General features: G+C 43.7%; 1 protein-coding gene across 1 annotated transcript in view; it reads left to right on the top strand.

The window, feature by feature from the left end:
• Positions 1 to 11,834, top strand: part of NSMAF (neutral sphingomyelinase activation associated factor) — a 103,862-nt gene extending 92,028 nt beyond the window's left edge. The window contains exons 27-31 of the mRNA XM_077270536.1: positions 384 to 467; positions 4,198 to 4,348; positions 7,503 to 7,605; positions 8,753 to 8,862; positions 9,430 to 11,834. Coding sequence (XP_077126651.1) covers positions 384 to 467; positions 4,198 to 4,348; positions 7,503 to 7,605; positions 8,753 to 8,862; positions 9,430 to 9,524 — 543 coding nt within the window. The 3' untranslated portion in view covers positions 9,525 to 11,834. The remainder of the gene's footprint in view (positions 1 to 383; positions 468 to 4,197; positions 4,349 to 7,502; positions 7,606 to 8,752; positions 8,863 to 9,429) is intronic.
• The last annotated feature ends 4,675 nt before the right edge of the window (positions 11,835 to 16,509 follow it).

Genomic DNA, 16,509 nt, shown 5'->3' with positions numbered 1-16,509 from the left:
GCACCACCACAGATCTGATAGGTCATCAGTATAACAGTTGTGGACAACCATAATGCTGAGAAAACTGCTTATCAGATAAATGGACTTTCACCGAACAGATGCTATGGTGTAAAATCGCTGTGTGCAGAATTCTCTGCAGGTTTTTGCCTATGTCTGAGCTCGCCTCTCCCAGTTTCCGCTGCCTGTTCAGTGTTTTGCCCAGTTAGGTTTTTATGAGTGGTCCTACGCTGTGCGTAAGGATGGTCATAAAATAATTTACACTATCGTATTCTAATATTTAGGTGTAATTCTTGGCTTCTGGTGACTTGTATCAAAGATTTACCTGCCTGTTTCAGGTAGCATTTCAGAGTAAGCCGTCGTCTAATTCCGCCTTTCTCCCTTAGGTGTGGCGTTGTGTACCCACTGACGTGTGTGGGACCAAGAGAAACAACTTTGAATTGCTGGCAGAATTGGAGCATGATGCTGGCGTGAGTTTTTAATGTCTGTGGCTTTTACAGAAGACAATACTGTAGCTTCAGTGGTCTGTGTGCTGTACATGTAATGTAGCTGTAACATTTTGGCGAGACCCTTTTATTATTTTCTGCAGAGTACCCACTTATGTGTCCTGGCATGGTGGCATTTTAGTATCCATATTATCACCGCAAGACCACGATCTTCTGTAAATGTTAGTGTGTCCACCTTATTCCCGTCTGAGTGTTGCTTAATTTATTATGTAATGTCACTTAATTTCCGATGAAATTCCGTAAAGCCAGTGTTTCTGTGAAAATGGTAGACATTGACTCCTGTGTCCTAAACAGTGGAGCTCACCGCTGTGCCCAACGGGATGAGCCAAAAATGTGTGCAGATAGTCTCAGTATTCCTAATGAGAGAACATGACGCAAATCTATTAACATGAGAAGACGCTATCCAAGTTGTATCTGCATGCTACAGATGTTCAAAGTGATTTCCATTGGTGACGGCAGATGTCTAGGCGGCAGTCCACTTCCATCCGGCACGTGCCAGCATGTCCTCTGATATGGACTCTACTGTTTGGGCGATGGCGTTGTCTCAGGTCGTTCACTTCCTCTGACTAGGGGGAGGCACTACACTAATTCCTCTTGAGGATCCTTGATGTAGCCCCACAGAAAAATGTTATTGGGGGTTAGATTTGGCGATCACGGAGGCCAGGTAAACATTGGTGAATTGTTGTTTTCGGTGCAGATGGTGGTTTTTTTTTTTGTTTTTTATTTCCCCACCATGGCAGTGGTTTTGGGTTTCCATAGGTTTCCACCTTATTCGTTATTTACAAGTTTTCCAAAAATTCTAAATTTGTCACAAATGTACTCAGTCGCTCCTAGAGGGATTTGATATGTCACAAAAAGATTAAACACAGAAAAACACAGAAAAAAAAAATCAGTTTTGAACATGCAGCAAAATTAATGACCCACGTGTGCTAGTTTCATGAATTTGGCAAAATATTAATAAATACTGCAAGCGAAAAAAAATAGTGACCTAAGGGGGAAAATCTCCAGTATCTCTATATAGAATAGAAATGGAAGAGGTTTATTAACTTGCACAAACCACAATTCTGGCTCAATGTGTGCCCCAAAAAACTGGTCTTTCACGAATTGCACCATATTGGTGTTTTACACCTTTTGTTTGCGTTTTCTGACCAGTGGTGTTTCTTTGCTGAAAAGGGTTTCTAGCTTAGCAGAAATAGGTGTGACGTAACACACTACACCGCTATTTTAAAGAGGTTCTCATTATATCCTTATTGTCCTTGGGATGGGTAATTCACATCAGATCTTTGGGTCTGACACCCAGCACACCCACCGATTTGAAAAAAAAAAAAAAAAAACAACAAACACAAATATTGAGCTTGGATTAAGTTGGTATACATGCAGCACATAAACACATGTTCACATTGGCCATAAAGCGCACAAAACCTACAAGAAACAAAATGAGCAAAAAACCCTGTTGTAAATAAATACCGTATTTTTCTGACCATAAGACGTACTTTTTTTCCTCCAAATTTGGGAGGAAAGTGTGGGTGCGTCTTATGGTCGGAATGTAGCATGTGGGGAGGGACAGCAGCAGTGGGATCGCACTGTGATCCCACTTTCAGGAGGCAGAAAAATGGCCCTGCTGCCGGGAATCCAGCACTGGGGAAACCATGTAGTCCCGATGATTAAAGTGCAGTGAATATTCATTACAGCTTCCCCGCCTACCTGTCAGGTGAGCAGTGAGGGGGGAGCAGCACATGAATAGTCCTTCACTGAAACACACATTGTTTCCCCAGCGCTGGATTCCTGCAGCAGCTGGGGAGATCTGTGTGTCCGGTGGAGGAGGGGGCAGCAGCAGGGGACCAGAGGGGAGACTAGATCGCCACATACCTGCCTGGCTGTGCTGGATGCTGAGGCATAAGGACCTGTGTGATGTCATGAAGAGGGTGGGCTGGAGCATCACATGGCAGCACAGAGCCCTCCCTCTTCTGATGTCATCACAGGTCCTTCAGACTCCCCACTACAATCTGCTGGCTTCCTCTTATGACTTGTGCTGTGGAGAGGCAACAAGAGGGAGAGCTCTGTGTGTGCAGTCATGGGATGCTCCAGCTTTTCACCTCACCACAGTAGCTGGCTGCCACAATTAAAAGGTTAGTCTTTACAACACACAATAAAGCACTGTGCCACTCCTCTGTTGTGAACTATAACTCCCAGCATGCCGTACGATCTGCAGGACATGCTGGGAGTTGTAGTTCTCCCAATGGGATCTTAAAGCAGCACTCCAGTGTTAGTTTTCAGTTCTGGAGTGGTGCTTTAAATATAAGCCCTGTGCCCCCATTCTTATACTCACCCTCCAGCGTCTTCATATAGTACTTTACAGAGACCACACTAGTCCCGCAGCACCATCTTCTACCCACAGCTTCCAACATAATAACATACTATTATATATAATAACACCACATATAATAGTATGTTATTAAATTTTACCACTTTTTTTTTTTTTTGCTTCAAATATTTTTTTCCCTACTTTCCACCTCTAAAACCTGGGTGTGTCTTATAGTCCGAAAAATACGGTAAGTAAAACGCAAAAGTGCATTTAAGTAACTCGGGGTTCTTAGTAATACTGTCTTTGATCAAAAATGGCATAAAAGCCATCCCACCATCGTCAAGGTGACCCTGATAGGGACGGTCCTACCCTGTCTAATATTAAAAACCTCACTATGTGTCAGAGCTGACGTCAGTGTGTGAATAAGGGCAGACAAAAGGACCGGGTCCCGATCTATGGACACCAGTGTGGGGAAGCTTTTAAATGTAATTATCAGCTCAGAAAAGGGCACAATCAGGGCAGCTTGATGATTTATGGCCAATGTGAACATGTGTTTATGTGCTGTATGTATACCAACTTAATCCAAGCTCAAATTTTGTTTTTCTTTGTATTTTTGCATTTTGTGCAAGCCGGGGTGTGGCCTCCCTTTTCTGAGCTGGCAATTACATTTAAAAGCTTCCCCAGACTGGTGTCCATAGATTGGGACCTGGTCCTTCTGTCTGCCCTTATTCACACACTGAGGTCAACTCTTGACACATGGTAAGGTTTTTAATATTAGACAGTGTAGGACCATCCCAATCAGGGTCACCTTGACGATGGTGGTATGGTTTTAATGCTATTTTTGATCAAAAACAGTATTGCTAAGAACCCTAAGTTATTTAAATGCACTTGGGGTTTTTGCTCTTACACCCACCGATCAGCTGGTACTGAATAGGAGCCGATCTGCAGTACTTGGTAGCAGCTACTACAGATTGAGCGGAGCTGTGCTGTTCAGCCTTTACATCCTGCCGGGGGGACTAATAACTGAACAGTGGGGGTGCTGGGTGTCGGATCCCCACCGATGTGATATTAATGACTGCTTCCAAGGAAAAGATCAACTGTATTTTATGCCTGGAGATCAACTTTAAGATTGCCTTGTCTCAAATTCACAAAGTCTAAGATACATTATCCATAAATATCTCATTCTATGTTGATGAATATCTTTAGAATTGAGCAAAAAAGATTCCCTGGTCCTGGCCCAATTTGACTTTCCAGGAGCTCACATTGTCCCTGTGGTAACCGGAGTGTGGCGTTGCCATACGTGTGTAGTTTATAGAATACTACATAGCTGTTATGTGGCTATAAAATGCCTTCCAGTAACTATCACTGCGTTGTAATTTATGTTCATAGATAAATGCCATCAACGTGAGCTCTGATGGGTCACTGCTGACGTCTGGAACTAAAGAAGGTGTCGTCAGCATCTGGGATGTGGCAGAGTCGTGTGTGCTGCATCAGCTGCCTTGCCACAATGGATCCGTGCATGACCTTGCTCTGAGTCCCGGTACATGTTCAGTTTCATGTGTTTTATTCCAGTCTTCAAACATAAATGGGGCATATAAACGGGTGACCTTGTAAGGCAACCCCTAGATGTGTGATGGAGTCACGCTACATTCGCTTTGTGTTTTATCCCACCATGTACACCTTTAAAATGGGGAAAAGTTTTGCACAATGCACTTTCTTCCATTCTAGGAACGTAGTGGAACTCTGAAAGACCCGTAATAATCAATGGGCTGCTTCTGTGCTCTGCATCAGTTCTTAAATTAATCAGTTTGGGGAGTTAAGTGGCAAGAGATAAAGAAAACTAGTACAAGTTTTTATCAATTCATCTGTAGCAATGTATTTTTTAATTAACTACTTTTTTATGCTCCTCTTGCTTAGGGGTCAGTCATTATGATTTGTTAAGTGGCTGCTGTCATATTAGTGAACACAAAACCCCTCCTAGGCATAGCAGGACGGCATTTCTTCTGGCCATTATCTACAGTTAGGTCCATATATATTTGGACAGAGACAACATTTTTCTAATTTGGTTATAGATATTACCACAATGAATTTAAACAAAACAATTCAGATGCAGTTGAAGTTCAGACTTTCAGCTTTCATTTGAGGGTGTCCGCATTAAAATTGGATGAAGGGTTTAGGAGTTTCAGCTCCTTATCATGTGCCACCCTGTTTTTAAAGGGACCAAAAGTAATTGGACAATTGACTCCAAGGCTATTTCATGGACTTGTGTGGGCAATCCCTTCATTATGTCATTCTCAATTAAGCAGATAAAATGCCTGGAGTTGATTTGAGGTGTGGTGCTTGCATTTGGAAGGTTTTGCTGTGAAGTAAACATGCGGTCAAAAGTGCTCTCCATGTAGGTGAAACAAACCATCCTTAGGGCTGTCCCACACGTCCAGATAATTCCGGTACCGGAATAAATCGGTACCGGAGTTATCCGTGTCCGTGTGCCTGGGAACTCACGGAGGCCATACCTGCGGCACACGTGTGCCGCCCGTATGGCGAGTGGGTACCACACGGAGCGTGTGGTACCCACTCTGCATGGTGCTGAAGCTGCCATTCATATCCTCTCTGCAGTAACGTTTGCTGCAGAGAAAATATGAAGAATAGTGTTAAAAATAAAGATTTAGGTGTCCGCCGCCCCCCCACCCCCTGTGCGCCCCCCCCGCTGGTCAGAAAATACTTACCCGGGTCCCCCGTCGGCTGTCGCTCCTTCCTGGTCTGGCCGCGGCTTCTCCTGCATGCGGTCACGTGGGGCCGATCATTTACAGTCATGAATATGTGGCTCCACCTCCCATAGGGGCGGAGCCGACTATTCATGATTGTAATTGATCGGCCCCACGTGACCGCATACAGTAGGAGGCGCGGCCAGACCAGGAAGGAGCGAGGGAGCGGCTAAGTATTTTCTGACCAGCGGGGGGGGGCGCACAGGGGGTGGGGGGGGGGGCGGACACCTAAATCTTTATTTTTAACACTATTCTTCATATTTTCTCTATAGCAAACGCTGCTACAGGGAAGATATGAACACCGGCTTCAGCACCATGTGGGGGGGACAGCGCTTACTGTAGCGCTGTCTCCGGCACGCACACGGACCCCAGACGGAGAATGTCCGTGTGAGGTCCGTGTTTTACGCGGACCCATTGACTCTATTGGGTCCGTGTAAAACGTGCGCTCCCACGAACACTGACATGTCTCCGTGTTTGGCACACGGAGACACGGTCCGCAAAAAATCAATGACATCTGCACAGATGCATTGATTTTTATGTGTCTACGTGTGTCAGTGTCTCCGGTACGGGAGGAAACTGTCACCTCACGTACCGGAGCCACTGACGTGTGAAACCGGCCTTAAGCTGCGAAAACAGAAAAAACCCATCCGAGAAATTGCTACAATATTAGGAGTGGCAAAATCTACAGTTTGGTACATCCTGAGAAAGAAAGAAAGCACTGGTGAACTCATCAATGCAAAAAGACCTGGGCGCCCACGGAAGACAACAGTGGTGGATGATCGCAGAATAATCTCCATGGCGAAGAGAAACCCCTTCACAACAGCCAACCCAGTGACCAACACTCTCCAGGAGGTCGGCGTATCAATATCCAAATCTACCATAAAGAGAAGACTGCATGAAAGTAAATACAGAGGGTTCACTGCACGGTGCAAGCCACTCATAAGCATCAAGAATAAAAAGGCTAGACTGGACTTTGCTAAAAAAACATCTAAAAAAGCCAGCACAGTTCTGGAAGAACATTCTTTGGACAGATGAAACCAAGATCAACCTCTACCAGAATGATGGAAAGAGAAAAGTATGGCAAAGGTGTGGTACAGCTCATGATCCAAAGCATACCACATCATCTGTAAAACACGGTGGAGGCAGTGTGATGGCTTGGGCATGCATGGCTGCCAGTGGCACTGGGTCACTAGTATTTATTGATGATGTGACACAGGACAGAAGCAGCCGAATGAATTCTGAGGTATTCAGAGACATACTGTGTGCTCAGATCCAGCCAAATGCAGCCAAACTGATTGGTCGTCGTTTCATACTACAGATGGACAATGACCCAAAACATAAAGTCAAAGCAACCCAGGAGTTTATTAAAGCAAAGAAGTGGAATATTCTTGAATGGCCAAGTCAGTCACCTGATCTCAACCCAATTGAGCATGCATTTCACTTGTTAAAGACTAAACTTCAGACAGAAAGGCCCACAAACAAACAGCAACTGAAAACCACCATAGTGAAGGCCTGACAGAGCATCAAAAGAAGGAAACACAGCGTCTGGTGATGTCCATGAGTTCAAGAGTTCAGGCAGTCATTGCCAACAAAAGGTTTTCAACCAAGTACTAAAAATGAACATTTTTATTTAAAATTATTGAATCTGTCCAATTACTTTTGGTCCCTTTAAAAACAGGGTGGCACATGTTAAGGAGCTGAAAACTCCTAAACCCTTCATCCAATTGTAATGTGGAAACCCTCAAATGAAAGCTCAAAAATGTTGTCTCTGTCCAAATATATATGGACCTAACTGTATGAGGCGGCTGAATGGAGGTAATGCCTGTATCTCCTTTATTTCAGTTCTCTGATCTGTTCCATCTGTAAGGCTTCAGAGTGCCACGTGACTATCAGTTATTCATCATTATCGATTTGTGCCCCTTTCTGCAGATGCCAGACATGTTCTTTCTGCTGGAGAAGATGGCTGCCTAAAGATCATTGATGTGCAGACAGGAATGCTGATCTCTTCTCTGTCCTCTGGAGAAAAGCAGAGGTAATATGTCACACATGTATGCCTGTTAACATGCACCTACAGCGGGCAGACAGTAATTAACCAACATAAAGGAGGGGATTAGAATCTTCAGCAATACATGCACACCTCAACTTGCAACATTAAGAATGAAAAGTCCAGGAATGATGAAAATCCCAAGGTGGATAGACGTTAATGATATGCAAATCATGAAAAATTTTTTATTAAGTATTAAGAAATCTCCGTCCTTACAGCCTTAGCTGCTATCTATCAATGAGGTTATTAGTGGTCTGAGGAATGTTCTGCCACACTGAATGCACTTGGGCAAATCATCAAGCTCCCTTTGTAATTGCCGATTAATGACAAACTAGTGGTATGGCCTTTCCTCCAAAGCGGCAATACGACAACACCAGGCCAATGTTGCTCATGCTGCTGTGATCCGCTTGCTTGGAATAAAGATATAAAGATGCTGTCCACAGATCTTCTGTAGATGTAGGCTGGCACCAATCTTTGTCTCTTCTTGTAATCTCAGACAGACTAGATGATGGTGAGCCAATTAGACTTTGCATCTTTTTTTTCCACAATTACCTAAACCTTTTGCACAGTGCTGTATAGATTACATATTTGATATGAAATGTGTTTTTTCATGGTGTAATAAGCAGGAACTCCCTCCGTCTAAAGCGTTTAATCTCTTACATGCTGCAGTAATTTAACAGCCAGGATTAAAGTTATCACCGAGTTGAGACATGTTGCGTTTTTGCAGTGTTTTTCCCACGAAAAATGCAGTATATACTACTACATATGGTACATGTTATCTCTTTATTATATCATTTATATTATATTTGAAACATATTAATATATGACCTACCTGTACAATAATGACATTTACCATAGACCATGAATAGTGGGATTATTTTGATGTTTGTCCTCTTGTATCTGGATCCAGTATTTTGGGTTGAGGACACGGTTTATCCTTTCCATTATCTTGGACTGATTGATTCTCGCATATTTTGATGTTTTTAATTTGCTATGCTGTGTGGGTTATGTGGAGTAAAGCTTAACTTTGGGATGTACAGGGTTTTGTTTTTTTTGGCATATACTATTTTGCATCCTAGTTACATTTTTGCATGCTTCTCTGGCCCTCTGACTTATATACCGCCGGTCTCTATAGATGCTTCTGCTGGAATGGTCAGACTGTTCTGTCAGGCAATGACGCTGGAGAATTGCTAGTCTGGGACCTCCTTGCTGGAAGAGTCCTGGAAAGAATGGCTGGTCATGCAGGTATGAGGAATAGATTTATCCTTTTTTATTCTTGGCCTTAGTGTCTCCAGTCTCTCCACACAGGTCAGATATGGCCATGTTCTCGCATCTCAAGCAAAACTTGTGCCTACTGTGTATTTTTGGTTTTTTTTTTTTCTCTAAAGGGCTTCTTCTTATGGAGGACAAATCAAGTGTGTGTGTGTGTGTGTGTGTGTGTGTGTGTGTGTGTGTGTGTATATATATATATATATATATATATATATATATTTATAATTCTGCGCTTCCAATTTGTTTGTTTAACAAATGTTTAAAGGAGCACTCCAGCAGTTCTGGTTGGTTCTCCCTGTCGGCGATCAATAATGTGCGTTTATAAAGTGTATTCCAGCACTTGTTGCCGTCTTCTGATCTTTCAGATGCTGTTTCGGAATCATGTGCCCTAATTTTAATTTTCAATCCTGTCTAGATGATAGGAAGCGATTGTCTGCTGCATAAAGGCCAGTGATCATGGCTGGTGCACACCTCTAACAGCCCTATGAAATATATGCTTCATTGTTTTATAATTGTACATTTTCCTTTTTTTATCCTCAGATGCTGTGACATGTATGTGGATGAATGAACCCTGCAATACTATCATCACAGGCGCAGCAGACAGACAGATTTTTCTCTGGAAGCTGCAGTACTGAGCTTTTTTCTTTCCAGTTCATGGCCCGACTTGAAGATTTTTTTTTTTTCTTTTTTAAAAAGAAGTTTTTATGTATTGTCCAATGTCATCGCTGCTTCAACACATGTGCCTTGTCTGCTATTCCATACGGTCCGTGTCATGTGGCTCTTGCCTTTTAGTTGTACAAACTGTACATACAATCCATTGAATTGTGAATCACCCTGCCCATCAAAATCTGTCTGCCCTGTCTTGAGGGAACGCTCTGCTATTCCTGTCCTGGGCTAGATTACAGAGGGTGCATGTTCTTCACAAGCATTGGACTGTAAACTCCTGGACCCACTATGTGGCTACAGAACAGGACCTTACTAAAGCGATCCAAGTTCAGTTCTAACTTATTTGGGGTTTCTGGTAGGTCAGAAGGTTGAACTCCAACCCTTTAAAGAGGTTGTCCGCTTTTTCTTTATTGATGACCTATCCTTAGACTAAATAACCAATCTCTGATTGTTCAAGGTCTGACACCCAGCAGCCCTGCCGATCAGCTCTTTGTGGTGGTGTTGGCTGGAACTACTTGAGTGCAGATCTGCACTGTTGCCCTGGAGTGGCTGCAGCTAGGTGCGTCACATTGCCTCCTATTGATTTGAATAGGCAGCGGATGTGCAGTACCCCGACGTAGCCACTACCAGAAGACTCAGCAGTCAAGGAGTTTCAGCAGGCGGTTGCCGACAAATAAGAGCAGCTGATTATTGGGGGTGCTGGGAGTCCAAAATTGATGGATCAGACCATGATGACCTATCTTAAAAATAGGTCATCAGTGCTAAAGTAGCGGTGAACCGATTTTAGTACACTTTATATAACTTTACTAGCTGCTTTTGTTTGCTTCACTTGGAGGGCAGGTCCTTCTACAATGCTGTATGTTTACTTTGCTGCGATGTATGGTACATGTGTCCTTGTGTACAGACCACATACCTATGGAGGATGTCCGTTTGAAAGACACCCTTCAACTTTAGGTCCACTATGTACATATAGTTTAGACAACAACACATACTATAGCCAATCTGTCAGCAGTGCAGATCACATGAAGCATATCCCCAACCCCCACAGCACTGCTCCTATACTAGTGTACACAGCAGTGTTCAGACTCCATGAAGTCTTTGTTCCTGTAACGGTTTTGTGTGATTGGTGCAAGTCTCTAGAGCAAGACTATCACTAACCTGCAGGACATTCCAGGTCCTATCCCATACTAGAAAAAAAGTGAAGAGACCGTTGTAAGATAACCAATTAGTAAACCAGTCAATAAATGCCCCCATAGAGCAACAATTAGATGTGTGTAAGTGTCTCTAACTCCTGAATTGTGAGATGAGGCGCTGCTGCTGTCCATCAGCCGATAGCCAAGTCTTGTGCGTGATACCTGGAACGTGACCAATTGGCTCCATGGCAGTAGCACTCAGTGATATTTGGCCATCAAAGATTTGGAGAACAACAAACATGTCAGAACTTATAGATCCATGTTAAAAGAAGGCCAATGCCAGGACAGATGTCCTTAGGGTATGTGCACACGCTGCGGATTACTCTGCATATTTGTCCGGACTGATTTTGGTAAATCTGCAGGTAAACTGCACTGTAGAATTACCGCAATTTTTTTGGTGGATTTTGTGCAGATTCCACCTGCGGTTTTACACCTGTGGATTCCTATTATGGACCAGGTGTAAACCGCTGCGGAATCCACAAAAATAATTGACATGCTGTGGAATAAATAATGCTACGTTTCCGCTGGGTTTTTTTCTGCAGCATGTCCACTGCGGTTTTGTTTTCCATAGTACTGTAAACTCATGGAAAACTGCTGCAAATCCACAGCTGCCGATCCGCAGCAAAATCTGCAACGTGTGCACATACCCTTCAGCACTAATGATTTTAGCCACTGACCTTCTTTTAACCAGGATCTATAAGCTTTGCCATGTTTGTTGCATTCACAACTTCAGTGTTCGTTTTATGATTAGAACTCTGTTTATTTATCCATCTCCAGGAGGAATAGGACAGATTCTCCACATAGTCTGGGTTCATGCATAAAAACCTTGCCACTGTCCAATTAATGGATACTTACTGTTGGCCAAAGCCTACTGCCAACAATTCAATGTTATGTTGGGCTTTTGCTGCAAAACGCCTGGGGTAGCAAAAGACTACACTGTTAGTGAAAATGGACACACTGCAACAAGTCCCAAAAATATCAGTTCTTTTGATATATTGTGATTTGCAGCTCATAATGCAACCATGTTCACTTACCTTATGCTGTATTATAGCAGCAACATTTTTGGCTTGTGTAAAACATTTTTAGGAGGAATATTAGAAAAATAAAATGCATAGTTCAAAAGAACACTTTACCCAACCTTGTCTAAAACAGCCATGTCCTGAAAGCCCCCAGGTCCTCTTCAAAGGGAATCTGTTAGCAGGTTTTTGCTATACAATCTGAGAGATGTGGATTCTAGTTATGTACCTATGCATAACTTTACTGGGTGCAGCAGTTGAGACACTGTTGCAGAGCGCCGACTGCTGTGTATACCTGACCACACCACTGACAGCTTTGTGTATAGTGACTGAAAGCTGCTAATCAGTGCTGGGGCTGGACAAGGTAGGAAACCGCTTGTCCTGCAGTGATAGTCTCTTGCTGATAAAAAAAAAAAAACTACCGTATTTTCCGGCGTATAAGACGACTGGGCGTATAAGACGACCCCCCAACTTTACCAGTTAAAAAATAAAATCTTCTTAAAAGTTGGGGGTCTTCTTATACACCGTATGTCGTCTTATAGGGCCGGTGAATATGTGCCTTTTGGGGGGGGGGGGGGGGGGGGGGGGAGAGTGATCCTGATGAGGACGAGGGGGCGTCTCACAGGAAAGTGAGTATCCCCCATTACCTTATCATAGCGCTGCAGCGTGGGGTCTCTGTGCTGGGAGCGGCGGCTGCTGTGCTGTGGCGGCTCCTCTTCTGCAGTGTGGGGCCTCTGGTGCTGTGGGGCAGTGGCGGCGGCGTATCTTCATGCAGTCGGGGCTCCTCTGGCATCTCAGCCTGGAAGCCCCGCCGGCAACTCCATCGGTACAATGCGGTCAGGTGGCCTCCGGGAAAATGGCCGCTGCTCAGATTCAGATCTCGTCCCGAGATCTCGGGAGACGAGATCTGAATCTGAGCAGCGGCCATTTTCCCGGAGGCAGCTCAATAGGTGCGATGCGGTGGCCCGGCCGCTGGGGGCTGTGCATGCTCAGATTCAGATCTCGTCCCGAAATCTCGGGACACGAGATCTGAATATCTAAGCAGCGGCCATTTTCCCGGAGGCCAGCGCATTACACCGATGGAGTTGCCGGCGGGGCTTCTAGGCTTTGAGATGCCGGAGGAGCCCCGACTGCATGAAGATACGCCACCGCCCCACAGCACCAGAGGCCCCACACTGCAGAAGAGGAGCCGCCACAGCACAGCAGCCGCCGCTCCCAGCACAGAGACCCCACGCTGCAGCGCTATGATAAGGTAATGGGGGATACTCACTTTCCTGTGAGACGCCCCCTCGTCGTCATCAGGATCACTCCCCCCCCCACCCACCATATACACCCGGCGTACAAGGCGATTCCCGGCGTACAAGACGACCCCCGACTTTTAAGAAGATTTTCAGGGGTTAAAAAGTCGTCTTGTACGCCGGAAAATACGGTAATTGTATTGGAATATCAAAAAGGAGCCCAGTAAGTGATACAATTGCTGGACTCAGATTCTCTTCATCATGGTGTTCTGATTGGATAGCAAAAAACACACCTGACAGATTCTCTTTAAATCAGCCAATTAATTGTGTTAAAAAAACACCACTGAAATTATTAAGAAACTGTCACTTAAAGACAATCTTCTTTAGCTGACATCCCCCACTGATTTTAACAAAAGTATTTTCTGTGGATGTATGATTTTTTTCATGGGAAACATCTGACGAAAATTATCCAGAAATTCACTTTCCTTTTATACGTAAGGAGCTGGCAGCAGGTTGTCTCATGGCTGATGTTTGGGTTACTTAGCAAACATTACCCAGATAGGTCTCGAATTTTCTTCTTGTAAGATGCAATGTGAAATATTCCAGCTCTTATAGAGCACAATCTCTATCCTACATCATATTACAATAAATAATTTTTCCAATAAGTGTTCTGCTTTTTATTATTTCTTGTATACAAAATATACAGACCTGAAATGTTAAGAAAGGGTTAAGTACATTGCATTGTTAGTCATACATATTGCTAAATCACAGTACATATGTGAAATGGAGAAGAGCGGTACAGAAGAAGAGTCTGCGGTGACTCGTGAGCACATGATTTTAGCAGCGGTACATTCCACAGTAAGGGGATAAGTTCACTGTGCAACAAATGGCTTCATAAGGCTTGTAAGGGTCAACAATCTATTAATGGGGGCAACATAACTACTGAACTTGTACACATGAATGGTTATGGTCTGAAGTAAAGTTAATTGTGCAGTATTGCTCAGAACACCAACTGTTCCCAGATTACAGCGAGATGTACAAATGGAAGTACAGGGAGGGAGCCATATCACAGCACAGGATGAAGGCCTAGATTTAGGGCATCACTAAGACTGGTCCCCATCATGGACTCCTCACAAAGTGCTTTAATGGGGTTGTCCCACAACAATGTATATTTACATTAACGTATGTTGGGATAAGTTCCACAACTGGATGTGGTTATAAACAACAACAAAATATTCCTGTGCTGACAATGTGATGACTGTGCCCCTGCTTTGCACAGAGTAATGACTGTCTCCCCATGCAATGCTGCTCCAGTCCATGGCTCTGTGAGCTCATCACAATACCTGTCAGTGATCTGTGAGCTCAGCTGCTGGGGCTCCTATGTCACTGACAAAGTCTCCAGCACTCTGAACTCCTCATAAATCCTCTTTCCTGCCTGTTTTATCACAGGAGTATGTGTTGTATCAGCAGGGGCTCACAGCTGCTGATCTTTTTGTTTCATTTGAATACCACAGCTCCTGGCCAGAGGAGGAAGCATGTGCTAACTATGAACTGGAGGAGCTCTGCATGCTCTGACACAGCCATTACACAGTGGGGCACATCTGTAGAAGTATTTCAGCACAAGAATACAATTGTGGAACTTCTCAATAGCTCTTGGTGTACTGTATTTTGTTCATGTGACAACCTCATTTAAATGTTGCTAAAGTATAGGGTACAACTGTAACCTTGCCACAGCGCTAAAAGAAAAAAGCAGCATGGATGCAATGCTTTTGTAATGGGAAGTTAAAGTGAAGGTCCCTTAAAGACCAGTTCTTTTTCAATCTATAAAAGTATTAATGTTCTGTACTGGTGCCTTTTTTAGTGACAACATGGTGCTGACTGCCAATAGATGGCACTAGAGGGAGCTAAGCATGCCAGATTAGTTTATGACGTGCCATACTTTTGATTGAAAAGACAAAAGGTCCAATATGTTTAGCCTGATGAGCCAAATATATTATATGGTGGGCGCTATTCTATGTTTAGCATTTTCTGCCCACCTTGTTTTGCACACTTACCTTTGTACAGATTAATGAGAACATGGGAGCATTCTGCATAATGGTTACATGACGGAATGAAAGAATGTACAATTTTTTTTTTATGGACCTCACGGCTTTTCTGCTTTGAAAAGTGAATCAGTCAACCGTCCCTCCTAAGCAGTCTATATGGCATGTAAGTCATAGAAAGCAAAATACAATGATACTTTATATTTGTGATCCGGTGTCTTACATAAGGAAAAACATGATTTCTCAAATAAAAGAGCTGTTACAGGACTATGGGCCAGACACCGATCTGCCCAAGACTTAGGCCGGTTTCACGTTAGCATTTGTGCGCAGCGTACGCCTTCGTACTTTCCTTAAGATCCGCATGCGTTTTGCGTACCTATATTACATGGTGTACGCAGGGACATGCATTGTCTGCGGATGCGTCCTTGTGCATTTTGCCGTGCATGCCAAAATGACATCCGCATACAACGCATATCCCTGTAAACACAATGTAATATAGGTAGGCAAGACTCATGCGGATCTTAAAGAAAGTACAAAGGCCTACGCTGCGCACAAACGCTATTGTGAAACCGGCCTTACTGCAGAGATTGTTGTAAATTAAAAGGGGAAGTTCAGTGTTTTATATATTATTATACCTGACATCTGCAGCTTCTGTCTCACAGGCAGACCGGGTTACACAGCAGAGCTCAGAGAGCTGCAAGAAAATAAGTCATTTTCCTGGTTTGTGTTAGTTAGACCCCTTTCACACATCAGTTTTTTGCCATCAGTCGTAATCCGTCAAATTTTGAAATAAACGGATCAGGCGAGTGATGCTGCCGGATCAGTTTTTCCTCAGACTTGTATTAGCGACGGATGGCCTCCCGTATCATCAATCGTTCGCTGGATCAGTCATTGTTTATCCGGCGGCCGGAGACAACAGACATAGTAACGTTTGTGCCTGTCGAAAAAACTGACAGCGACAGATCTGTCGTTTGCCATCGTCCATTAGAATGGAAGGACTGGATCCGTCAAATGATGGAATCCGGTGACAGATTCCATTTTTTTTTTTTAACGGAGCATGCTCCTATTTTTTTGGATCCAATTAGCCGGATTAGGCAAAAAATGATCCATTGCATCAGTTTTTCTGCGGCTGATCAGTTTTTTTGCCATCAGTCACAATCCGTTGAATTTTGAAAAAAAAAAAAAAAACGGGTGTGAAAGGGACTTTACTTGTCTCACACCTGGTAACTCCCCATACTTACAACAGTCTCTGAAGGCAGATTCTCAGAGATCAGTGTCTGCCCCATAGTCCTGAACAGAATATAAAAATTATCTGAGGTCTTATTCCAAAAAATAATCTGTAACAAGACATCAGATTGCACCTATCAAGGTATCCTTTATAAAGCTTCCTATGATCTATATCAGGGGTCCCCAACTCCAGTCCTCAAGGCCCACCAACAGGTCATGTTTTCAGGATTTCCTTAGT

The sequence above is a fragment of the Ranitomeya variabilis genome, chromosome 6 (genome assembly GCF_051348905.1).
Source record: "Ranitomeya variabilis isolate aRanVar5 chromosome 6, aRanVar5.hap1, whole genome shotgun sequence".
Taxonomy (NCBI): Eukaryota; Metazoa; Chordata; class Amphibia; order Anura; family Dendrobatidae; genus Ranitomeya; species Ranitomeya variabilis.
Note: the sequence above shows the minus strand (reverse complement) of the source record. Positions and strands in the feature narration are given on the sequence as shown.